The sequence below is a fragment of the Hipposideros armiger genome, unplaced genomic scaffold (assembly GCF_001890085.2).
Source record: "Hipposideros armiger isolate ML-2016 unplaced genomic scaffold, ASM189008v1 scaffold_33, whole genome shotgun sequence".
In the NCBI taxonomy this organism is placed as follows: Eukaryota; Metazoa; Chordata; class Mammalia; order Chiroptera; family Hipposideridae; genus Hipposideros; species Hipposideros armiger.
The window spans coordinates 1,848,101-1,874,045 of record NW_017731383.1 but is presented as its reverse complement, the minus strand read 5'-3'; the positions used below and the strand labels follow the sequence as shown (position 1 = coordinate 1,874,045).

At 56.0% G+C, this 25,945-nt stretch overlaps 1 protein-coding gene across 5 annotated transcripts in view; it reads left to right on the top strand.

The window, feature by feature from the left end:
- The window catches only part of CARD11 (caspase recruitment domain family member 11), a 97,778-nt gene that overhangs the window by 60,713 nt on the left and 11,120 nt on the right, over positions 1-25,945 (top strand). For 4 of the 5 annotated variants that reach the window (XM_019637396.1, XM_019637397.1, XM_019637395.1 and 1 more), the window contains exons 2-18: positions 2,088-2,210; positions 5,013-5,225; positions 6,931-7,068; positions 8,209-8,534; positions 11,110-11,289; positions 12,154-12,306; positions 12,747-12,872; positions 13,404-13,601; positions 15,351-15,527; positions 16,402-16,453; positions 18,067-18,149; positions 19,279-19,379; positions 20,294-20,346; positions 22,173-22,305; positions 22,834-23,035; positions 23,381-23,507; positions 25,620-25,860. In XM_019637396.1, the coding sequence (XP_019492941.1) occupies positions 2,204-2,210; positions 5,013-5,225; positions 6,931-7,068; positions 8,209-8,534; positions 11,110-11,289; positions 12,154-12,306; positions 12,747-12,872; positions 13,404-13,601; positions 15,351-15,527; positions 16,402-16,453; positions 18,067-18,149; positions 19,279-19,379; positions 20,294-20,346; positions 22,173-22,305; positions 22,834-23,035; positions 23,381-23,507; positions 25,620-25,860 (2,510 nt within the window). In that variant the 5' untranslated portion in view covers positions 2,088-2,203. The remainder of the gene's footprint in view (positions 1-2,087; positions 2,211-5,012; positions 5,226-6,930; positions 7,069-8,208; positions 8,535-11,109; positions 11,290-12,153; positions 12,307-12,746; positions 12,873-13,403; positions 13,602-15,350; positions 15,528-16,401; positions 16,454-18,066; positions 18,150-19,278; positions 19,380-20,293; positions 20,347-22,172; positions 22,306-22,833; positions 23,036-23,380; positions 23,508-25,619; positions 25,861-25,945) is intronic. The other variant, XM_019637398.1, reaches the window with a different exon arrangement.

Here is a 25,945-nt window from a genome sequence, read left to right as displayed (position 1 = left end):
GCCAAGAACTCATCCTTTGTTCCCTTTTTAGAGCATCCTACTGTTGTTTTATGGATACAACATCTTATCTCTTAATGGATTTTAATTATCAAATGGTGGGTTTTTTTAGTTTTGTCTTATTCTGCGCATTGTCTGCTTCCTGCGGATTCCTTGTCTTAGTTTGTCTCATCTGATCTCTTCCTTTCACGTGGAGATGGTCCCCAAACATCACGTGATCCTTGGTGTCTTTATTCTTAAGTGGGAGCAAGAAAAACGGTGTGTACGAATGTCCATCTAACGGGCTTCACTGTGGGGTGAAGGCCTTCAACAGTGGGGCTTGAATGACGGACTAATAACTCACTAAGCAATTGGTGCCTTTTCTGAGAAGCAGTAGTTGTTCTTTTTAACCCTGAGCCAATATCTGCCATCTTAGTCCTTGGTTTTAGTTCTGGCTTTAGCTTGTGTGTTAAAGTGATGTTTCAGGGAGCTTTTGTACATACACTTTCTGGATAGAGTCATTTAAATGGCAAACTTGAAAAAAAAGGCAATTCTCAGGTCTGTGTAGTAGTGATTAAGAGGAAGTGAGAGAACCTTGGGTCCAAATCCTGCCTTCCATGCTAATTATATGACTTTGACCTCTCCGGGGTTTGATTTCCTTGGCTATAAGACAGGGATGATGATGATGATGATGACAGCGACACCGATAATAATACCACCTATCTCAAAGAGCCCTTGAGGTCTATCAGCCATGCTTAGCAAAGTACCGGGCACACAGGCAATGGTCTGTAAGCATCAGGGGAGATGTTTCGGCCCGTTGAATGTTCTACCCATAAGCCAGTCCCTCGGGAGACTCGTACCCTCTACATTTTCCCGGCCTTAGGGCTGAGATCTCAAGGGTGTAATCAAAACTCTAAGGGCAGAAATAGTAAGTAGTTCAGCCTCACGACTGGCCGTCCTGTGCCTCAGTTTCCCAACCTCACCTATGCACGCATGCCTGTTTTCCCTCCCACACAATTCATGTTTTAAAAGCCTTTTCTTCTGATTATAAAAAAAACGCATGTTCTCTTTTTCTAATGCAAGTGCAGGAAAGCCTCGTTTCCCTCTGCCCTCGCTCGCTGGCCTGTGGCCAGCCCTGCTGACCTTGGCACTGGCTCTGCAGGCCTCCCCCCAGCCCTCACCCATGGTGCCCACAGCAGTGCGGCTGCTCCTGTCCCAGCCGCAGAGCAGGGAGGCCATGAGGACACCAAGGAGACGGTGTCCTCCAGAGAAGCGTGTCACTGCCACTTCCCCGGGGCCGAGGGCCTGTGACAGCTCACTCCGATCCAGCTGACACCCGACAAGAACAGCTTCTGTCAGCTCTGGGAGAGCTGGTGTCACCTGTGATTAATCCTCAAAGCCAAAACCAAGCAAGTTGCTGATTAAACAGGGGTGTCCCAGGGTCCCCATCACTCCCAAGTGGAGTGGTCACAGAGCAGCTGCCTGAGGCCCCACCACAGGGACCCTAGCAGTTGTCAGGACAGGAGTCAGTCCCCTCTCACCTTCTCAGGGTTTGCGCCTCACCTTCCCTCCTGCCTGGCCTCCTGTTGTCCAGAAGGAGAACTGGCCCTTCCCGTAAAACCCACAGCCAGGCTCCTAGAGCAGCCGAGCCGGGCGTTCCCACAGCCTGTCAGTCACCGTGAGGAACGCCCCCTTGGGGAAATCATGGAGTGTGCCATGGCGTGTCCCTGCCCAAACCCACGGCAAGCTGGGAGCTGAAGACATAATTCACAGTGAAGGGAACTCTTCTGGGCTCAGGACTGGGGTTGCTGCTTTTGACCTCATGAAAGTGGCTGATGAGAATGTCTCCACTCTGCATGGAGAGATTCCCCCACCCTGCGCAGCCCCCAGGCCAGTCTGCCCCACTGTGTTCCCAGGGGTCGCAGCCAGCGGCCTTCCAGGCTGCCCACGGGCTGGAGCAAAAGCCTTTCTTGCCCAGCAGCTCCTGGGCACGGTGCGCCTCGTCACTGTCACCTGGAGAGACGCACTCGGCGTGACTTTGATCCTTGAATTCTGCTCTCGCTCTCTGACCTCCACCTCTGTGCCAAGCCATATTATCTCTCCTTGCACAGATCCCGGCCACCGCAACTCCGGATCCAGGAGACTGGCTCAAGGAGGGGCAGGCCCCGGGCAGCAGTAAAGTGTAACCTCAGTCAGAGGGGAGCAGCTGCCGTCGTGAGCCTGCCACATGCCAGGTACGTCTTGTGTCATCTCCTTTAGATTGAACAAAAATAAAGGGGAGGCTATCTGAGCTGTGACGGGGAGCAGTGAGGGGAGGTCCAGGATGAGGGGCCGCAGGCAGCAGGCTCTGAAGCAAGCAGGAATTTGGTGGGGAATCAGAGAGGCCAGCGTGCCTGGGACACCATCAGAATGAGACCTGGGGGCGGGGGCTGGCAGGAGGCAAACCACTCAGGGCCCCGGGGGTCAAGATCAAGACTTTGAACTTCACGGTGATAGCCATAGGGAGCCACATGAGAAATGCTTCGATTGAATGAGTGAGGGACGTGAGACCAGCAGCTGCCACGGAGCTTGTCCACAGGCAGGTCGTCTCCTTGTCCCAAAAAAAGGTGACAAAATGGCCCATCCTGTAGGGCCTGGCCCGGGAGCCTTGAACTTGGTTTTCCTGCTGTTTAATAGAAAGACCAATGTCCAGGGTTTGATTCAAGACCAAGCCAGACCCTGCTGAGGGTGGGGTCACAGTTGCCTCCAGCTGAGACTCGGGAGAGGGAAGACCGTCCAACATGGACACTGCCTGTTTGGAAACAGGAAAGGAAGGTACATTTTCCTTAGTGAATGGAAGTGATCATCATACTGACTCGTCAGTGAGCGACTGAGATGGGCATATTTATGTGGCATGAACCCAAACTCACCAAGTGACCCAGGTAGCCAGGGCCCTGTGTTAGCAAAAGGGCTCGCAGAGGTTAGGACTTAAGTCTGTGAAGCTGGGGTGCTGTCCATGCAGAGTTTACTGAAATGAATGGAACTGAATCCTCATTTTGACTCACTTAAGTCAGTTAAGTCAGCTGTTGCTCAGAACAGAAACAGCTATTGTGACGCAAGCCCTCTGGTTGCATACAGCAGAGGCCCACGCAAAACAGTTCAAATTAATGGGGAGCTTGACGAAGGCCTAGAGTGATGACCAGACACCATGTACAGGACCAGATCGCACACGAGGCCAAGGCTGATGGGGCAGGAGCTGCAGTTAGCTACCCAGAGGGACGAGCCTCCCAGTCCTCATGGGCCCTCCGTCAGGGTCTCTCCCTGCAGCTTCCCCTGCCTGCCTGGCCTCCTGCCTGTGTCTCTGCTGTACGGTGACCCAGCTCCAGCCTCCACAGCGTCCTGGTGCCACCTCTAGTTCAGTTCCCCACAGCACACACACCTAACCACTGTTTCTGTGGCCCAGGTGAAATCCCCAGGTCAAGGTGCAGGTCAGCTGGCCTTGGCCAGAGGGTTTATTTGGCACCAACAAGATACCAGGGCCGTGGCTTCCTGAGAGGATGTGAGTGGGTGGCTCTCAGTGGGTGGCTGTAAATCAGGGATCCCCACAGCCCCCTCAGCAGGTGCGATAATTTGCTAGAATAACTCACAGAACTCAGGACAACGCTGTACTTATTACCATACCTGATTTTAAAAGACACAAATGAAAAGCCATTTTGGCAAGGTCTGGAAGGGTCCCAAGCACAGGACCCTCTGTCCCCGTGGAGCTGAGGTGCCCCTCTCCCAGCATGAGTGTGCATCCACAAACTTGGAGACTCCTGGCCCCCATTGTTTAGGGATTTTTGGCGAGGTTGCATTACATAGGTGTGATGGTTTAAATCAGCTCAGTCTCCAGTCCCTCTCTCCTCTGCAGAGGTTGGGGTGTGGGGCTGAAAGGTACAGCCTTCCAATGACTTGCTTGGTTTTTCTGGCCACCAGCCAGCCCCATCCTGACGCTCCCCTGGGGCCCTTATCAACCAGTCATCACATTACCATACAAAAGACACACTCTCACCACACGATTCCAAAGGTTTTAGGAGCTCTGTACCAGGAACCTGGGACAAAGACCAAAACTTTTTTTTTTATTATATACACTGCATGCATGTATTCTGAAATTTACTTTTTTTAAAAAGCACTGTGTCTTGGGATGTTTTCATGTCACCACATCCATGCTATATTCCGTGGTATAAAAGGGTCCTGGAGTATCTCCTGACCAATGTTTAGGTTGTTTCCATTTTCCCCTCTTACCAATAGTGCTAAACGGTCAAGTAAACACTTGGGGGGAAATTAAATACCCATTAGCAGGGTAACAGAGAAGGAATTTGGGTATATCCTTGCAATGGAATAATATATTCAGCAGTTAAAGACGAATAAACCAATTGAAATTCAGAGATTGTTATACTGACAATTGAATGAAGTGACATTTTTCAAGGGCCTGCCGTACATGAAATGTCCAGGACAGGCAAATCTGTAGACACAGAGGTAGATGGGGGGTGGGGGTGGGGGGGCAAGTACTGGAGGGAAATGGAGTGACTGCTCCTTACAACTGTGAATATACTAAAAACCCTTGGACTGTACACTTTAAAAAGGCAAATTGCATGGTCCATGAGTTATATCTCCTTAAAGCTGCTTAAAAATGAACAATTAGATTTACATGTATCAACCTAAATAAATCTTTAAAAATGTAGAGTAAAAAGCAAGTTGAAAAAAGGAAACGAGGAAGCATACGGTATGACACCATTTAGGTGAAGTTGTAAAACCAAAAATGATACTATGTATTGCTTTGGGAAAGGCAAATGCCTAGTGAGATGCACAGACTGGGATGGAAAGGGTCTACTCCAGCTGCAGACGCCCCCGCAAGTCCCTGCATTCCTGGCCCTCCTCTGTTAAGTAGGTAAAACAGCACCCAGGCTTCCCTCTCCTTTCTCCAACTCCCCGTACCCCGGCGAGCACTCTGCAGCGTGGCACAGGGCTGCCCAGTGAGGCCCTGCTGCTGACCTTGTCGGGGTTCTGTGTGAAAGGCGGAGGGCCCGAGATGGATGACTACATGGAGACGCTGAAGGACGAGGAGGACGCCCTGTGGGAGAACGTGGAGTGCAACCGGCACATGCTCAGCCGCTACATCAACCCGGCCAAGCTCACGCCCTACCTGCGCCAGTGCAAGGTCATCGACGAGCAAGACGAGGATGAGGTGCTCAATGCGCCCATGCTGCCATCCAAGATCAACCGGGCAGGTAGGTAACCAGAGGAGCCCCTGGCGGGGGGCGGGAGCGGGGACCTCTGGTGGCAGCCGCTGCCAGAAATGCCCTTCATCTTCAGTTAGCTGTACCCACATGAAGTGTTTCGTGTCGGGTTTGTCGGTTGGGGTCCACAGACAGACCTCGGCCCACGCCTGTGACCCACCGAGCTATATATGGAACTGAGAGGGTCCAAGAACTTGGATGGGGGGGTTACGGTTATTTCACTAACCTAGCCTGAGCTTTAACATCCCCTTCAGTGATGAAGGTAGGAATGTAGGTAGGCAACAAATGACAGTAGTGATTAGCAATCCTCGTGACTTTGTCAACACTAAAATTTACAGGTGTCTTCATATCACATTACCTATCATGTTACAGCTGTTACACATCTCCCCAAATATCATGTACACTCATCTCTCCCTCGAAATTGGAGTACTTATTAGACATGTCCAGACATTGTGTTATTTAATGCATTAATAAAGAAGAACATTTATTACTGAGTCATAACTTTAACATTTGATCACTGTATTTTATTGTAATTGTTTCCTGTTGTAAACCCATGCACTTTATCTATTTAAAAGTATTATTCTACCAATGTCACCCCATTTAAATTTTTATTTAAAAAAAGGAGACAAGTATTATTCTGAGAAGGGGTCCGTAGACTTTTCTAGACTGCCCAGTGGTCCCTGACACTTTATCACATTCATTAACGGTAATAAGTACAGTTTGTGGAACTTGTTTTGGTTTTATATGTGTGTGTGTATGTGTGTATGTGTGTATACACATACGTTTGTGTATTTGTCTTGGTGTGTGGGCACAAGGTCACAGTGTAAAATCCATTTCTTTCTGTGGCTCATGGTTTAAAAGGTTTGAAAATCACTTTCCCACAGTGTAACTGGTGACAAGTAGCTCATACGCTGTGACTCTCTTTTGCGTACATGACAGACATCACTAATCACAGCATGCTTTCCTGCTGCGCTTGGATGTAGCGTTAGACTCCTTCTCAGCACAGTGCTGCAGGCAGCTCCGCCAAACAACCCGTTGACACAAGATGAAACTTACTTATTATGTCTATCCTACGGAAAAAGGTAGTTTTAGGACCTCAAGGGGAGAAACAACTGAAAAATTGTTGAAGGAAGGGCCAAGAAATGTAAACAATAAGTGGAACCAGTAGGGTGGAAACTGAAAACTGCTGGGCAAGTTACATTTAGGTTAAAGATGTTTCCAGACCAGGTGATAATCCCAAAAAAGAGCAGATGGCAATGCCTGCTTCCTATGACTTCTCCTAGCTCCCCACACAAACATTTGTCTTTCTGCTCTGAATCCCAGAGAACCATGTATCATTCTGTAATTGCTATTGTACTTCCAGCCTCCTTCAATCACATCAGAGCTGATGCGTGTATGGTTAATTTTAACCCTGGTCCACTGGGAAGCTCTTTGACACTGTTGGTTTCCTGAGACTGCAGTTCCATTTATCCTGGTTCTACCAATTTCTTAGAGAAAGGAAACTCACGCCCACTGAATCCCTGTTGAGGGCCTGGCACTTTGATTTACATTATCTGGATTCCAAGATACAGCTCTGGAGTAACAGAATGTGGTGACAGAATCTGCCTTCCTAGAGTCCAGGGTAAGACTGGACATGAGACTTGCATCCAATCAGACACGTCCTCTTCTTCTCAGAGTGGTCTGGCTTTTCCCCTAGGCCGATTGTTGGACATTCTACATACCAAGGGCCAAAGGGGCTATGTGGTCTTCCTGGAGAGCCTGGAATTTTACTACCCAGAACTGTACAAACTGGTGACTGGGAAGGAGCCCACCCGGAGATTCTCCACCATCGTGGGTGAGTGGCTTTGCCATCCAGAGCATTCAGACTCTGGCAGAAAGTGTGTGTGTGTGTGTGTGTGTGTGTGTGTGTGTGTGTGTGTGTCCCTGTCCTGTGGTAAGACAGTTCTAAAGAGAAGTCTAGGGCATTAAGACAGTGCCCCTGCGGCACTTGTGGTCTGTCAACCACTTATTTCTGCCTGATGATGAAAAGTAGGTGACAGTGGCAAACTGAAGCAGGAGCCAAGAGAAGTGGGTGTTCATGGAACCTCCCATGGACGCTGGTGGGGCAGAAGAGATACTCATACTCCCCTCTGGGTCTTGTCCTCGCCTTGCCTCCTCTCTTGCCAGTATCCCTGAGCCAAAGCCCTTGTCATCTTGTCCCCTTAATTTTCCTTCCTAAATATTCTTGAATCCGTCCTCTCTCCATCTCCACCACTACCCCAGTCCAGATCCCTACAACCCCATCTACTCTACATCAATTCCTGCTCTCTCCAATGCCTTCTCCACTCCTCATATAAACCTCCCCTGCGTAAGACCTTTCTGTGTTTTTTCCATTGCTTCCATCTATCGGGTTGTCGGAAGAGTCACGACGTATTTTTTTCTATGTTTTTCGTTGCAAAAATATGTCGTGACTTTTCAGACAACCCAATAAATAGCCACATGGTTACATGGTCCTACATGGTCCAGCCCCTGCGGACACTCCCCGCCTCACCTTTCTGCCTCTGCCTGGCTCTGGGCTCCAGCCACTTTGGTCTTCCTTCAGCTCCTGAATGTGCCGAGTCCCTCCCTCCTCCCCTTAGGGCCTTGGCGATGCTCCACCTTCTAGAGCGTGTTTTCCCCCCTACACTTAACATTTCAGCTCAACTATCAGGAACCTTCTCCAAGCCCTCTGTCCAGCAGGCCGGACCTGGTCCCCGATACACACTCTCACAGTCAAATCCTCACTCAGCTTGTAGTTACGTTTGTGTGTGATCACCTCCTTTCTTAACGTCTGTCTCCCTTACTGGCCGTGAGCGGTGCTGGGCCCACGGTTGTGTTGCTCACCCTGAACCCCAATGCTAATGGCAGTAAAGTGTTGGCGAGTGAGTGAACGAATGTCTGGAGCGCCCCTCCTGCACTGCCCAGCCTCAGGCCTGACGGCCGCCCCTCCCCACAGTGGAGGAGGGCCATGAGGGCCTCACGCACTTCCTGATGAACGAGGTCATCAAGCTGCAGCAGCAGATGAAGGCCAAGGACCTGCAGCGCTGCGAGCTGCTGGCCAAGTCGCGGCAGCTGGAGGACGAGAAGAAGCAGCTGACGCTGACGCGGGTGGAGCTGCTGACGTTCCAGGATCGGTACTACAAGATGAAGGAGGAGCGGGACGGCTACAACGACGAGCTGGTCAAGGTGAAGGACGACAACTACAACCTGGCCATGCGCTACGCCCAGCTCAGTGAGGAGAAGAACATGGCGGTCATGAGAAGCCGGGACCTCCAGCTTGAGGTGAGGGCTCCGCGGGGGCTACCGGGCGGGGCTCGGTGCACACAGAACCAGTGGGGCTTCTGGCCAGCGGATCAGGACCCAGATCATATGCACATGTGTGGGCAGGGGCACAGGAACCCAGTGGCGCTTCCGTCCTGCTCAGGAGGTTAGACCTACCACGCGCAAGTATAGACATGCCCACGTGTCCCCAGTGGGGTTTCCCTCCTGCTCCGGGCCGGATCCACTCTGTGCATGTGCACACATGCACACACAGATAATGCACCACGCCAGGTGAGGGGGAAGGTGGGAGGACCCAGGGGACCAGATGATGGCCCCCAGGAAAGTCAGCGAGGAGGCGGACACAGCGCCTGTTCCGTGGAGGCATGAGGTCCTTGCGGCCAGGACTCTGCCTTTTACAACTGTATCCACAAAGCTCAGCATGGCACAGTGAGATCGCCAATGCGCTTATCAATGAACAGTCTGCCCCCCAAATCATGGATGTCATTAGTGACTTTACCGCCAAAGTGGAGAAAGGGAAGGAACTTGGCTCAACTCATTCATTCTTTTCACTTATGGACCGCCACCATGCCGCGGGCTGTTTCCCCGGGACACATAACTCCAGACCAAGGCCCTGCTGTCACGAGGCTCACATTCTAATCAGGAGACAAATAGATACATACCTGGTAGAACTGAGTGCTGTTAGGAAGAGGAGAACAAGGAGTGTGAGGATAGTGAGGGGTGCTCGTGGAGATGGGGTGGTCAGGAAAGTTCCGTGAGAAGGGGACGCATGACCAGAAGATCTGAGGAAACGGAGGGAGGCCGCCGTGCAAAAGGTCCCAAGTCGGGGGCATGTTTCGTGTTTTTCTGGAGCTAACTGGAGGTGGGAGAGACGGCCAGGGTCCAGATGGCCGGGACATGGTAAGAACTTTGTCATTTATTCCAGCCGTGGTAGGAAGCCACTGAAGGATTGAGGGCTGGGGAGTGACAACTGATCTATATCTAGAAGGATCACTTTGGCTACTGGGTGGAAAATAGAATATTTATTAAGCACCTGCCACGCGTAAGGCACAATGCTGACCACTGTGGGGGACACGGGGATAAATAACCTGATTTCTGCTCAGGTCACTTACAATTTAGTTGAAGCAGACAGATTAGTAAACAATCCACTAGAATTCAGGTGAACTGAGTCAGTAGCATAGCGGTTAATAGAGTGTTTCTATTAAGAGCATGAGCTTTTCAATCCTATAGATTTGAGTTCGAATATGGCTTCTGGTTTTACCACTTAGTTGGCTCTTGGCCTCAGTTTCCTCATTTGTAAATGGCAATAATGAAAATAGTACCTACGCCCTAGGATTGCTGAGACACTGCACCCTAAGCCTGGCAAAGTGGGTGACCCAGTAAGCACCCCACAGTGCTGGCACTCCATGCCCACTCGGGTGGAACTGGGGGTCTGCACAGGGCGCTTGGGTGGATCTTCCAAGATGCTGTTTTACCCAGGGTTTGGGGAAGTTAACCTGTGACAGGGACTTACAAGTTTCTCTCTGAGAACTTTCTCCTGAATTGTATTTCCCTGGAGATACATTCATGCTGACGCAGTGTGTCTAGGCGTAGGTGATTGCTCAGCCCCAGGTGCTTCCCTGGGGCCATGGGGCTGCAGCAGCTGCCCTTTCCTTGTTAAAGCCACCACCCCTACCTGCTGGATATCCTGAAGCTGTTCTCCCTATAAGCCTGGAATTTAAAAAGGACAGCCACCCCTTTGGTGCCTCCCTTCCCTGCAGCCCTTAAAAAGAGTCCCCTTGTTTGGGGTGTTGTACCAAGACCAGCCCATTTCGGGGAGCAGACACGCTGAGTCACAAAGGCCTAAGAAGCCTTTTGATCCCAGTTCCCAACACTCACTTCTTGAGGTTGAAGCCCAGCACGTCTCCAGTGGTCCCACTGTAGATGTAGTCACTGTTTCCTCCAGGAAACCACTCCTTCTAGCACTAAGTCTGGGCAGGCCCTTTGGACCAGAGATCCTGTGAACTTACAGTCCAGTGTGTCTCAAGCTGTTCTTTTAGCAGCAGCACCGTGTGTTCAACTAAAGCCTTGTATGAAACCCAAGAGAACAAACCTGTGCACTCAGAGCTGCTCTGGGGATTGGAGTTGGGGTGGGGCCCTGAACCCTGACTTCCTATGGCTAATACTGGGGCTCGTCAGGGCTGTCCTTGACTTCTGAGGATCAGAGTTTGAAACCCATCATAAAAGGGCATTGAAATGGGGAACAGACCTCGGGGAAACACCTGTGGGTATCTTTTATCCTCCCGTGTAGCCCGTTCCACCCTGCACAAGTTACCTGAGGGCATTTTCCAAGGGACTTACAGCACCTTGAGAGCTATTCTAAATTAATGAATCGGGAACTCTTCACCAGCAAGGACATGGTGGCTCGTTTCACTGGAAGGGGTTTCTTTGTGCCCTTCTCTGTTGCCACCTGGAAGAAGGAGAGAAGGGCCATAGCACAGGTTCTGCCGCAAGTTCAGGGCCATCCGAGGAAGCACTGCCTTTCCCGAGTGCTTCCTGCCAACTGCTTTCTCCCCTTGGCATTGTTGGGGCGTTGCAGATCGATCAGCTGAAACATCGGTTGAATAAGATGGAGGAGGAGTGCAAGCTGGAGAGGAACCAGTCGCTGAAGCTAAAGAATGACATCGAGAATCGGCCCAAGAAGGAGCAGGTGCTGGAGCTGGAGCGGGAGAATGAGATGCTCAAGACCAAGATCCAGGAACTGCAGTCCATCATACAGGTGAGGCCGGGAGGGTGCTGGGCAGCGGGGGCTAGCGGGTCAGGCCGGGGGCCGGGCACCTGCTCAGGACCGCAGGCAGCCCTCGGCACCCAGGGGCGACGTAGTGTCCTCCTCTGTAAACTGGGTGTGACCACACCACCCGCTTCTCACAGACATGATGTCACGTGAGATAACGCTCGGGAAAAGTTTCCTTAACACACTCCACGAAAATCATTCACACGGACGCCGGTGCTCCAGGCACCATGAGGAAGGTACAGCCCGGAGACCGACTTGCCCTAAAGATCTGAGCAGCTCAGCTAGCTCAGCGTGGTTTGTTAAAGCGTCCAGCCTGCCTGCTTTTGTCACCACAGAATCATGCACTGTGGAATAATGCCCCCGAATACATCTAAGGAGAGAAAACAGGCGGCCCTGCAGCATTAATCCCCCGGGATTGGCTGCCTGGTGTGTGAGGCTCTGGTTCGAAGCAGAGGATGAACAAGGTTTAATCGGAGCAGATTAGTTGATATTTCAGGGGAAGCGTCTGGAAGGCCGATCAGCCCTCTCTTTGTTGTCACCTGTGAAGTGTTTGCAGGAGCAGCACATGTTTCTCCAGATCCGATAAGAGCTAGAGCAGAACAACAGGTCGTGGGATGTTCCTGAGCAGAAGTGGGTTTTATGTTTTCCAGGTGATAAAATTCTTAAATAATAAGCTGCTTAAGGACCCCAAGAGACAGCGGTTCAGGCCTGCGCTTTCCTGGCACAGAACCTCCTGGTCTGTCAGTCTGGCGCCGGCTTTTTTGTGCCCTGCCTTCTGGGTCCACCTTGCTCCCTGCCCACCCCACCCTACCCCTCAGCACCTTTAACCCTCCCCTCCCGCCCGCCCAGGCCGGGAAGCGCAGCCTACCAGACTCAGACAAGGCCATCCTGGACATCCTGGAGCATGACCGCAAGGAGGCGCTGGAGGACCGGCAGGAGCTGGTCAACAAGATCTATAACCTACAGGAGGAGGTCCGCCAGGCGGAGGAGCTGCGGGACAAGGTGGGAGCCCTGGACGGTGCCCCTGGGCTGGCCCTCGTCACCAGGGAGGCCATGTGCACTCGTGCGTTAGCGGGACCCCACTCTCTTCCTGACCCCTGGCGTAAACTCCCTGCACTTCCAGCATCCGCACCCTTGTAGTCGTTTGTCAATGACTGTCTTCCCCTCCTGACTGAAGGCCACAGGATGACACACACAGTGTCGACGCTGTCCCCCACTATGTTTCTTGGCACATAGTAGGTCTGAAGCAATGTCAGTTAGTTGACTGGCCCGCTACCGTGGTCCCTGCTAGTTAAACAGCTGGGTCTCGGAAGGACAGGCGATGTAGGGAGGGACGGGCCAGCTCTGACCGGCCGGCCAGCAGAAAGGCACCAGAAACCCGCCACCCGCCCTGACCAGTGGGTGACCTGCCACGTGTGCGGATTTCCCCCTGTGGCCCGCAGTACCTGGAGGGGAAGGAGGACCTGGAGCTGAAGTGCTCAACCCTGGGGAAGGACTGCGAAATGTACAAGCACCGCATGAACACGGTCATGCTGCAGCTGGAGGAGGTGGAGCGGGAGCGCGACCAGGTAGGCGCTTCGCCCGGCGTCGTGTTGGTACCAGGGGTTACTCGTGAATCCGGCTTCTCCATTGTCATTTCAAGATGAGTTCCATCCAAACTTCCATCCGTAATTCACAGGCATTTGAAAACTATGGGCCTGAGCTGAACTCCAACAGTGCATGTGACAGTGTGGTCTCTAGAGTAAGGCAGCCACAGGCAGGCCCTGCCACGCGTCAGTGTGTGACTGCAGGCAAGCTGCCCCACCCCCGGCAGCCTCCGTGACCCCATCCGTAAAGTGGGAAGAAGAGTAACAGCAATAACGAGACACTGCACCAGACCTCTGGGCACGGTGCCTGGCTCGTGGCGGGGGCTGGGCAGACGGCAGCTGTGGCGCGGGTTGATGGTGACTGGCGCGCAGGAGTGGGCGTCAAGGAAAGAGCGGGCAATGGTGCCGCTGACGCCTGGGCTGGGCAGTGGGTGTCTGGGCGGGGCCCTGTCCCGGATCTGATCTGCTTTGCTCAGGGTGAGAGCTAAGTGGCCTTGTCCTCCTCCACGGCAGGCCTTCCATTCCCGGGACGACGCCCAGACCCAGTACGCACAGTGCTTGATTGAGAAGGACAAGTACAGGAAGCAGATCCGTGAGCTGGAGGAGAAGAACGACGAGATGAGGATCGAGATGGTCCGGCGGGAAGCCTGCATCGTCAACCTGGAGAGCAAGCTCCGGCGCCTCTCCCGGGACAGCGGCAGCCTCGACCAGGTGGGGCGAGCTGGGCGCGGCCCCCCCCCGGACCCGGGCCGTCCCAACACCCAGGTGGCACCTGGGTCCCCACCTCACTATGGTGGCTCTTCAAACATTTGAAGCCAGAATCCCACCCTTCCTACCACACCCACAGCGGTCCATGTCCTTGAACCTTCTGTTTGTCTGTGTAGTGATGAGTAGAAACTATTAACTTAGAAGTTAGAAAACGCAGGAGAAACCCCTGGTTTGGCCGCTTGCTGGGCAATGTCACTCAGGTCACTTCACCAAGTAGCGTCAGCTCCTTTCTCAGCCGATCACAGCTGGCCAACTGGCCTCCCATTGGGGTCCCCCCCCCCACCATCTGGACGGCCACCAGGTTTGAGATGCCCTGTTTCCATTAAACCTATAAGGAAGCTCATTTATGGGCAGGAAGTTCACAGCAGGTGTCACAGCAGGGCTCAGGCACTCAGAAATGAGTGAACACAGCCGTCAAAGCAGGTGATTCTATTGTGCAGTCATGGGTTTGAGTGCTGTCGTGTGCAGGCACGCTGCTGAGTGCGTTCTGCGCGTGGTCTCATTTAACCCACAGGACTGTCCTGCCAGGAAGGTCCGATTACTGTCCTCATTTACGAAGGAAGTAACCCAGACACAAGCAGCCGAGTAGCTTGCCTGAGGCCACTGGTCGGTGGCCTGGGGAAGCCAGTCTGAGACATTCCCCCTCCCCTCAGAGCTCACATGAAGCACTGGAGGGAAATCCAGGAACGTGGCATTTCAACAGTGTTGTAAATTACACTGAAGGGGCGCTGTGGGGGGCGGGGGCGCACTCCCCAGGGTTTTGGGAAGGACTCCTACAAGAGGAGCCTTTGATTTCCTCAGGACCTCCACTTGGAACGCTGCCCCCAACCTCACCTGGCCGAGTCCTGCCCCTCTGGGCTCAGCCTTCGCGGGCCCCATAGTGGAAACCAGGAGCATCTGTGTTATGGGCTCAGCCTTTCCAGCATTTTGTGCTCGGGCAGGAGCTTCCGGAAGGCCCCCCGTTTGCCCAGCACCGGGCACGGTGCCTGGCGCAGGGTAGACCCTCAGGAGCATCTGCTGAATGTATGAGCGAAAGATGGGGCCCCAGGGCCTGCTGTCGGCAGCCAGGGCTCGCGGTTCTGTCATCCGTGGAGTGGGAGGGGGGGACAGGCAGGAGGGAGCAAGCCGGTAGGGACCTCGGGACCTGTGAGGTCGGCTGTTCTGGGACCCTAAGGATTTGTGCCAGGAAGCAGGGCAGAGGCCGTGCAGCATGAGGGTGCTGTGTCTGTGTAGCTCTGGGGGGCCGTGGGAGTTACTTAATATTGTTGCCTCTCAGCTTCCAACGATGGATCTAGAGTACTGAGGACAGTGTCCGCGCCGTTTGTATCATGATTCTGTCACTCAGCAGTACTTACGTTTGTAGCCTAGGCCTCGGGCTGGAGATTGGGAATAGGATGATGGCCTGTCAGATCTAAGGGGCCAACACCAGCCCGGTGGCAGTCCGTTTACTAAGGACACGAGGGTGTGCTGCAGGTCCCTGGCCAGAGGGAGACGGGGACAGAGGCTCATGAGGAGAGACTAGAGCTGGAATGATAGCCTTGGTGTGGGGGTGGCCGCGGGGTCAGGGGAGAGGCCGTCCTGCGTTGCAGGCTTGGGTGCCCACGGAGGATGGTGCCATTCGCAGAGCCATTTCTCCGCCTGCAGGCTGCTCCTCACGCTCCATCACTGGCTCCGGCTTCTCTTTGTCTCCAGAGCCTGCCCAGGAACCTGCCAGTGACCATCATCTCTCAGAGCTTTGGGGACGCCGGCCCCAGGACCAACGGGCAGGAGGCTGATGATTCTTCCACCTCAGAGGAGTCGCCGGAAGACAGCAGATACTTCCTGCCGTACCACCCGCCCAAGCGCAGGATGAACCTGAAGGGCATCCAGGTACTTGCCTGCGGCTGGGGGCGGGGCTAGCCCGACGGGCAGGCCGGCCAGGACGCTGCACAGCCACACGCTGCGGCTCTCAGGCCCAGACAGGCCTCACCTGCTCCAGCCCTGTCAATGGAGACTGTGGCAGCGCAAGCTTTTTACTTGTTTGTTTTGATCAATTCTCTTGTTTCTTCTAAATATAGTAGGAGAGGGGGAGAGAGAGAGAATATGAAATAAGCATTTTTCCAAATTCATTTGTTTGTTCACATGTCAGCTAAGAGAATGGCTGTGTTGGGCACCATTCGGGGAGCTGGGCTCCCGCAGCAATCCTGTCTGCTTTGCTCAGTGTCCATGGCACACGGCTGACTAGATGGGGAGTGAGTAGGTGAGACGGTCTCACGTGACAGGCCGTGACCACCAGGGCTGACGGGGCCCCTGCTCCCTGCCCCCACCCCGCCCTGCACACATGGAGCCAGAGGCAGCACATTGGACACCAACGGGGAACTGCTCGCCCCTCGTGCCGTGTGTGGCCAGGACAGCTGCCTCAAAGCCTCGTCCGTTCCTGAAAATTCCCCCGCGTCGTGTGCCGGTTCTGCTCAGCCTCGCACTCCCGCACACACCCCTCCCCTCTGCCACTCTGGGCCCCTCACACTGTCTGAGCCACGTCACACGGCCTCCCGAGGGAGAGCTTGTCGGCACCAGCAGCTGCCGCGCCAGCCCCGGGGAACCCCCGAGATGGGCGTCGTGTGGCTTCTGTGATTCCGGCGGCCACGTGACAAGGGACAGCGTGGGCCCACCTCCACTTACTTATTTCCATCGCTCCAGTGACATGTGTCTCAGGACTTGTTTGATTTGTGTCCTCTGTCTTTTGTTTCCCCCTCCCTTTCAGCTGCAGAGAGCCAAATCCCCCATCAGCCTGAAGCAAACATCAGATTTTCAAGGTTAGTGAGACGCCCGGGTTCCCTCCCTGTCTGTCACTCTGACACTCTCCATTCATCTGTGTCTCCCACTGTGACGACCACCCCTGCAGGGTAAACTGAGGAGGCCTTGGTGCCCCAGTCAGGGGGGATCTATATGGTAATTAATGTTCTTCATCACCGGAGAGGGCAGGGGCTGTGACTGCAGGCACGTCACATCCATGGTTCCCTCCGCCCCGCCCGCCGCGCCTCCCTGTCGGCCCGTCCGGAGCCCCCAGTACTTAAGCTGAACTTGGAGTTCCTGCTCATGGCTGGTCAGCCGGGCAACTGCTCGACCTTCCTCCCACAGTTTTGGCCGGCAGTCCCGGGAGCAGGGGGCTATGGTCCGTCCATGAACCCCTGGCTCTGCAAGACACACTGCCTTCAGAATTCCTCTCCCTGGTCCTCACTGTGACCCTGGCGTGGCGACTGGCTAGCGCAGGTTTGCCCAGGTGAATCAAACACCTACGGAGTGCCAGGTGCCAGCAGGCCCAAGTGAACGCTTGTGGGGCCCGTGTACTCAGGGCCGTCAGTGAGAGGTGGGACGTGCTCCCACCCGGGAGAGAGCTTGGAGGAAGGTTGGGGGGACCCATCAAGAAGGGGGTGTTAGACCCATCAAGAAGGGGGCCTGGAAAAGGGAGACTCTCTGCCAGTGGACAGAGTCTTCAGAGGGGACCCAGGACAGAGTGGGGAGCAGAGCCGGGCGTGGAGCCCCACACTGTGCCGGGGGGCGGGGGTGCTGGGAGTGACTGCAGAGGCTGGCGGGGCAGGCGGACGGGCCTGAGGCATCGACCTCATGCCTCCTAGGGGCCATGAGGCGGGCGGGGGACCGAGGATTCCATAGCTGGGCTGTAGGCCACTCTCCGGAGGACGGGCACCTGGGGAAGACGGAGCCCAGAGCAGGGCACCTGTTCACATCCCCGTGGCCAGATTGGGTGTTTCGAGGACCTTCTTTATCAGAAGGGAAACATAAGGGCCTATGGGAAGGACAGAGAGTGTTTGCCCCAAGAAGAGGGAGCGGGAGCTTCTCGGCCCCTCCACAAGCCTCTGCGGCTGCCCAGCGCGAGGTGCTGGGGGCCAGGGCACTGCAGCGTGTGGCCCGTCCCCTCCAAAAGCCCACGGGCTAGGGTGCGTGCGTGCGTCCATCTGCCTGCCCACGCACAGCCCGGCGGGACACAGATGGGAGAGCTCACAGCTCAGAACAGGGCCCCGGCCCGTCCTGAAAGAGCGAGAGGGGCGCCCCCGTTAGCCCCGCACCCTGGTCAGCCGGCCCTGTTCAGTAGGGGCCATGGGCTCTGTGTGGAGGACGGGGGACATTCCTGCTCCACGACACGTGTCCCCCCAAAGAGTGCCGGCTGGGGACCTTGGCTGAGGCCCCCCTGGGCCTGGCTGGCTGGGGGCGGGAGCGTGTTGGTGGACAAGACCAGGCTCCCCTCCAGGAGCCTGCACTGGATGGGAATTGAGACGGAGCAAGTCCCCACGGGAGACAGGAGGCCGAGCCACCCGGACAGGACAGCCCGGGGCTCAGTGCTGCGGGGCTCTCAATTCCCCGTCCCCTTTCCCTCTTTGCCTCTCCTGCCCCGTCCGGATGAGGACAGGGAGAGGACAGGAAGAAGAAGGCATGGACGCCAGCCCCAGCTCCTCCCGGTCCCTGCCCATCACCACCTCATTCTCCAAGATGGTAAGCGTGGTCCCCACCAGCCCCCCCCCAACCCACATTCCCCCCAAGGCCCCGGCCCTTCCTTTCCTCTCCAAGCCGGGCCTGTGGCAGCATCACTCCTCTTCTGGGGCTGCAGCCCAGGCCGTCCTTATGTTTATTTAAAGATGTTTCCACAGCCTCATGATGTATTTACACCTTCTTGCCTCCTCCTTTCCCAATTTAACACTTGGTGGGAGGAAGAGATGGGCCTCCAAGGGGCTGTAGCGAATTGCACAGGCGGCGGAAAATTCTGCTGCAACTTCTCAGCCCCTGGCAACTCCGGCAGCCTGGGGAAGGGGGGCGGGGGCCTGGGCCCAGAGCAGCTAGAGCCGCAGGTGCCACAGAGCAAAGGTTCAGTGCCCTCTGCCCCAGCCCTGACCTCCCTTAGCTCCAGCCCACCTGGGCAGGGCCAGCCAGGGCCTCAGCCACTGCATCCAGTGTCACTCCCCGCAGCCCCCCAGCCAGGCAGCACAAGGCTTGGGATTAGCAATTCTAACCCTGAGGGAAGCCTTGGGAAACTTGTCAACTCAGCTTCCAAAATCAGGCCCTGGGGCCACAGAGATACCATAACTCTTGTCTGGTTGCAGCTCTGGGGGGTAGGGGGTGAAATCCAGGCTCTTATTTAAGGCAGTCCTTGCCAGGAGCCAGCAGGCCTGTTTGAAAAGTTCACCCTCTAGCCCCCATGCTATTTGAGGGCTTCCATCACCCACACACACACACACACACACACACACACACACACACCAGGCCTTCATAGGGTCCAGAGCCGGTGCCCAAGGCCGGCACAGCCAGGGGACATGGAGCTCAGCCTGTGCAGAGCACAAGGCACCGCCTTGGTTTCTGAGCCTCGGCCATTCCCGCCTCTGTCCTCCCCGCCCCCCTCCTGAGGCAGCAGATGTGCGAGCAGATGTGCACCCAGCTCGGCTGCCCCAGGCTGAGCGAGCCTACTCCTGCCAAGGTCACACTGAGAGCCAGCTTGCCAACCCCCACTCCTGCACCAGGCGGGGACACATCCGAGTTAAATTTAGTCCCTGTGTATATAATATTTATGCCCTCGAGGCACGGGCATATAAATATCCAGCCCGTAACACTCCTGTGTGTGCATCTGAAGCAGCCCCATCGGAGCCGTTCCAGCATCATGTCAATCACTGCCGAGCCCCCAGGAAACGACTCCATTGTCAGACGCTACAAGGAAGACGCACCTCATCGGAGGTGGGTGACAGGTAGTGGGAGGATGCGGGACCTTTGCCTGGTGCCTGCATGTGCTGCTCGATACTCACTCCCTCAGCTGTCCTTGAGGCCGCCTGGAAAGGGAGTCAGGATAGTACCCATTCTACAGATGAGGAGGCTCAGGCTCAGAGACAGAACATGCTTTCCCAGAGTCAAATGACGAAACCGATGTCACTTTGCTCCATGCTTCCCAGAAGTCAAGTCCCTCTGTCCCAAGGCCCTGGAGCTCAGCTTCTTCTGCTAGAGACTGAGAGACCCATGAATGATTCCCCAACTCCTGCTCCCTCTCCCCCTTCCTCACCTCTCAGAAACCATCAGTGTCCCCAACAAGGAAAACCACAGGAGAGTTATGCCTGGGCATCCAGATGTTTCCAATCAGCCAGATGTTTGGCACGTCACATTCAAAGTCTTGACACTTTGGGTGGTTTCCGAAGGGCCGAGAAGGGTGTGGCTGGCAGGGCTGGGCCACAGCTGCAGTCCTGCCAAGGGCCAGGTGTGGGTCTTGAAGCCACACATGGACAATGTAGACCTCTGGGGACACGCTGACAGCTCAGTCCCTTCCGGTCCTGGCTGTGGGGGGGGTGCTCAGCTGTGTCAGGCCCATCACACAGGGCAGCCCATCTGAGCCTGCGGATGTTAAGTCCTCTGTTTCAGAGAAGAGTGAATGAGAGAGCGTGCGTGGGGGTGTCGGTGACCCTACCACCTGCTCTTCATGTCCCTCCACACACTGGCCAACACGGCTCCCAGCAGAGCGTCCAGCCTCATCCAGCCCCGCCTTGGCCCATAGGCCTCCCCACACCTGCTGACCATCCGCTCCCGTCCATCCTGCCCGCTCTGGAAGCTCCCCTCCCCTTAGCCCCCTCTCACACACATGTGTTCTCCCCCATGTCTTATAGCACACTTGAAGAAGACAACGACAGCGGTGGGTTTGATGCCTTAGACCTCGATGGTAGGTACCCAGCAGATCAGAAAGACTTCAGGTGACATTCAGCCAGGACACAGCCATGTCACTCACACCCCAACCTGGGATGGAGCCCTGCGCACAGCAGGTCCTCAGGAAATGCGTGTGGAATGGGTCCCGAGACGGCAGTGGTCGGTGCTGTCTGCGCACGGAAGGCCGGCCGCTGTGAGCTGCCTGGGGCTGGAGGCAGGCACCCAGAGGACCCAGTCCTTTGTCATACACAGTGAGGACCCCCCAGCTGCTGCACGTGCGTCCACATTAGAGAAGATATATCTCACGATCGTAGACAAGCACCATGGAAGTGCTTGCCCTGTGTGCCTGATCCAGTTTAATGGATTCTCAACAACTTTGCAGAAAAAGTATTGCCCCCATTGTGCAGAACAACAAACAGTCTTAGAGACGGAGGAACGGTCGGGTGGAAGGCGGCCTGAATGCAGGGAGACCTCTCCCAGACCCATTACTAAGCTGTTAACCAGCCTGAACAAGACACGCAGCAGTGGGGAGGACGAGGCTGGAACTGGGGTGGCAATGACGGCTGTTTCTCGCCCCATGAGATGGGGATGGATGTGGGACCGGCGAGCAGTGGGGAGACCAAGTATGAAGTCTCCCTCGGGCAGAGCTGGTGTGACCCGGGGATATTCCCTTAGCCCAGAATGTGCACGCAGGGAGCTAGGAATGGAGGCCCCATCTCAGGGGCAGTGTGTGTGCGGCACCAGCCCCCGCCCCTTACAGCCAGGAGGTCCGGTTCAGCCCGGCACATGTGGAGCCCCCACACTTCTCCAGGTTCTGCTGCACGTGCATGAGACACTGAGACGCATGTCCCGAGGCCTTGCCATGGCAGAGCCTTGTGGTATAGCTGTGGGCAGTGGGCATGACCAGGGCAGATTTACAGACCTGGAGCACCTGACTGGATGGGCAGCAGTGACAGCGGGAAGGGCTCAGGCCTCTCAGGAGATAGCTGGGCGCCTTGGGGTGGTGGCAGTGTCCCTGGCCCCTACAGAGCTGGCAGCACAGAGCCTGCCTCCCCCACCCTGCCTCTACTCCTGCCAGCTGAGGCTGCCAGCAGATAAAATGAAAGATTAGTGGCTCTCCTTAATTGGGGGCCATCAGAAGCTATCAAGTGTTAAAGAGAGGTTAGCACCTAATGGAGGCTGGGTAATGAGAAGAATTGAAGGAGTTTGGGAAGGGGAGAGCTGGAAAGAATTCTGGGCAGCCGTCCAAAGCGCTCTGCAGCGTCGGGACAAGCTCCCTTTGCAGAGGCGCCTCTTATCAGCCCAGAGCAGGGTTTGCAGCGCCTCCAGCCTGAGCTGTGTGCAGTGGGCCTCTTTCCCCCGGGTCCTCGGGGCCCCGCTGAGTTGGGAAGAGGGGCTTTTGTACCGGTCCGGACTCTGCAATGCCTGCTACGCCCCAACCCCACAGGCCGGGAAGCTGGTGGATGGTGGTGAGGCCTCAGATGGCCCCAAAATGAAAACACAGACCCCAATTCAAAAATAAAACTAGCAGCTGCTAACAGAAGCCCCCTTTTCCAGAAACAAAAAATGGATCCTTAGGAACCAGATAGCTAGCCAGCTTCCTATGAAGAGGGGCTCCTGGGGATGGGAGTGGCTCTATGAAAGGGGGTGCAGGGACTGGACCCTGTGCCCCCGGGGGCCTTAGGGACGGCTGACTGATGCCGCCCCCTTCTCCAAGCTTCCCTGCCCAGGAGAAGGTTCCCCAGTCTGGGCCCAGGGCCTGACTGACCTCCCTGGGCCACCCAGCGAGTCCAGGGGCCGCCGACGGCTCCTGGGTCCTGAGGGTCCCCCGCTCCTTTGCAGATGACAGTCACGAGCGGTACTCCTTTGGACCCCCCTCCATCCACTCCTCCTCCTCTTCCCACCAGTCCGAGGGCCTGGACGCCTATGACCTGGAGCAGGTCAACCTCATGTTTAGGAAGTTCTCGCTAGAAAGGTACTGTGGTTGTGGGACAGGGGAGGCTGGGGTGGGGCAGGGACGGGGTAAGGCGGCTCACTGCCCAAATCCCCCACAAAGGAGGCCATCACCGTCACTCTGACCTCCCCGAGAACCCGGGACTCTGAGCATCCCAGAGTCAGCAGTCACTTCCCCTGACCTGCAGTCGGGCCCAGAAAGGATAGGACTTGCCCGGGGCCACACAGCTTGGCAGGAAAGCAGGACTCTAGTGTCAGGGTGGCCCCGCCGGTGACACACCGAAGGGTATCTGATGCCAGGATCGGGCCCCACGTGCGACCTCAGGTCTCCCAGCTAGCGTGTCCTGTTGACCAGGAGGGCAGCTCAGCTGCTTGTCTGTTTCCACAGCAGGAGCCAGTTGCCAGCTGTCTCTCACAGTTGCTGCTATTGCAGCTCCCAGGGCAGCTGACAGCCCAGGAGGCTGCACGTGGGTGGGGCCTGCCCTCTGGCATGTCCTGGTAGAGGTGTCCCGACTCCAGCTGCCTGACTCCTGTTTATTTCCTGACCCAGACCCTTCCGGCCATCTGTCACGTCCGTGGGGCACGTGCGGGGTCCCGGGCCCTCGGTGCAGCACACCACACTGACCGGCGACAGCCTCATCTCCCAGCTCACCCTGATCGGGGGCAACGCGCGAGGGTGCTTCATCCACTCGGTCAAGCTGGGCTCCCTGGCCGAGAAGGCAGGCCTCCACGAGGGCCACCAGTTGCTGCTGGTGAGGGGCCGGGGGCTGGGGGGGGGAGGGGCAGCACCGCCCAAGTGCCCTGCCTGTACCTGCGTCCTCTGCCCCCTAGCCTGGCATTGAGCTGGGATGTCTGGCCAGGTGGAGGGAGCTGGAAGGTGGCAGTGCCTCCCCAGAAGTCCCTGTCCATACTGCTCTCCACAACCCCTCACTTGCTTCTAAGCCTGTGCACAAGTATACACGTGTGCTCTGGGTGGCAGACGGCCCGTTCAAGTGGCATGCGCTGAGCTCGTCGGTGTTGGGGGCAGGTGCTTTAATTTCCTGTGGAATGAACGGTCTCACCCACAGAGCCCGAGGAACAATGTCTTTGCTCTCTAGCTAGAAGGCTGCATCAAAGGCGAGAGGCAGAGTGTCCCCTTGGAGACGAGCACGAAGGAGGAGGCACACTGGACCATCCACAGGTGCAGTGGCCCCGTCACACTGCACTACAAAGTCAACCAGGAAGGTGAGGCCCGCCCCCAGGCCCCCTGCATGACCGTGGCCAGCAGGACACCAGAGCTGGGGTGGGGGGCGGTGATGGGGGCCTGGACAGTTCCTCTGCTTGCTCACCTGTTCAGTGGGAGGCAGAAGCCAGTCCAGCCCTGTCAGGAGGACGTGATGGGGCAGGCGGGGAAGGGCACAGACACGTGCAAGCACACGCCTGCCCTGGCACACGCCTGGCTGTCCGCCTGGCTCACGGTAGAGGCAGCAGGTTGCCAGACCCGGCAGGAGAGGCAAGGGCCCCCAGCCGATGGCCGCGTCGCCGCCTGGCCCAGCTCACCCTCTCCCTGCCGGGTTGAAGCTTGCCTCCCCTGTCGGGCTTCCCAGCCCTGACATCAGCAGCGGCTGTGGGGTGGCCGCCGTGGCACAAGCAGGGCTATTGAACCGCACTGAGGGCCAGGCTGTCTGTTCAGGACAGCCAGGCCTGTCCCCACCTTCTGGTCTGGCCCCCAGCAGCTTGTTCATCGAGTCTCCCCTTCCTTGGCCGGGACTGCTGAGCGGCAATGAGCTTTGTCCTCCATTTCCACAGCCTGCATTCTCCTTCTCACCTCTGGGTTTTTTCCTGCATGATTATCTCTGCAGCTGGATCTTATTTCTAACCACCAGGGCTCATGAATGTTTCAACAGCATAAATAGCCACTTTCCTCTAGCTGTTCCCCACTGCTGCCTGCCCACCCGTGTTCCTTTCTGGCAGTGCCCGGTCATGAGGAAGGTGATAATGATGTTCTGTCCCCAACAAAGGGCCCCTCCTCCTCACAGGGGCAGGCGCCTCCCCTTTCAGCCCAGCAGAAAGTCTCTGGGCGGCGCCCTGCCCACAAGCGAGCGGAGCCACAGAACGCAGTGTGAGCGGGGCCCCCCCAGAGCTGTGCAGATGCGTCACCCCTGGAATTCACTGAAACCAAGGCTCCCTCCGGCAGGGCCCCAGAGGTGGCCTGTAGGGCCTCTCCTTTCAGGTGACAGAGAGCTCAGATAGTGGTGAGCGTTAACACGACCCAGGGGGTGGGAGGGACCTGACCAGGAGTCCCCCGTTTCTCCATGAACATGATCAGACCACCCCGCTGGCTCAGATCTCCCTGCACCTGTGGTGTGGACGTCCGACGAGCGGATCCTGGGCCTGGCCCTTAGCACCATTTGAGCTTCCACTGTGTCACGCAGCTCTGCACGTGGGGCTGATTTGGGGAATGATACGGATTTGTGTCACAGACATTGACTTTGCAGCATTTGTTGTGTTCGTGATTTATCCAAAGGGATCTGTCAAAGTTTAACTAAAGGACGATGGTGTTAAATAAGGTTAAAACAGCCCACACCACAGTCCTACCGCTTTGGAAAACCACGAGGCAGCATTACGAAGGCGAACTGTATACACAACCAGTGACCTGATAATTCCACGTCTCTGCGCACACCCAATGTTTAGAGCAGAGTTATCCATAATCGCCGAAAACTGGCAACAGCACAAATGTGCACGTGAGAAAGGAGAAATCGGCACTGTGGAGTACTATACAGCAGTGAAAAGGAACGCAAGGCACCACGCTGCGGTGTCGTGGTGACTCTCAGACATCGTGTTGAGCAATAGAAGCAGACACGCCGGAGCGCCTACTGTTTGCTCCCGTTTATGTGCAGCGAGGCACAGCTGGCCTTGTGCGATAGGCTAGCTGCGCCCCAGGAAGGGTCCTGAGACGTCTGAGTGGTGCTTGCCCACGTGTATCCTTTGTGGAAATTCATCAAGCTGAGTACTGAAGAATGATGCCGTTTACTGTATGTACGTGATGCACCGATTAAAGGGAGAAATGAAAATATAAGTATCGTGTAGCTAGGGAGATGTGGAGATGGCAGCACAGATAGATTTGTTGGGACGTGGCACAGAATGTGACTCTGAGCTGCTTGGCAGCCGAGACAAAGAGGAAAACCATGAACGACACAGCTACTGATTCACTGGGGAGGACAGCGTTTCCCTGGCCACCGGCTCCAGCAGGAATCACTGGCTGTGTTATCTGGGGGTAGTGGCCAGGGGACTCGGCAGTGGGACGCCCTTCCCCACCGATGGCTGGTGCCACTTTTACCTCCTGTCTGTCCACAGGGTACCGGAAGCTGCTGAAGGACATGGAGGAGGGCCTGATCACCTCTGGCGACTCCTTCTACATCCGGCTGAACCTGAACATCTCCAGCCAGCTGGACGCCTGTTCCATGTCCCTGAAGTGCGACGACGTTGTGCATGTCCGTGACACCATGTACCAGGACAGGCATGAGTGGCTATGCGCACGGGTCGACCCTTTCATGGACTACGACCTGGACATGGGCACCATACCCAGCTACAGCCGGTGAGGCCGGGACCTGGACAGGGCTGGGAGCCGGGCAGTCAGCCACGGGGCTGCCTGTTCAGCAGTGAGGACCCCATCCCCGCTG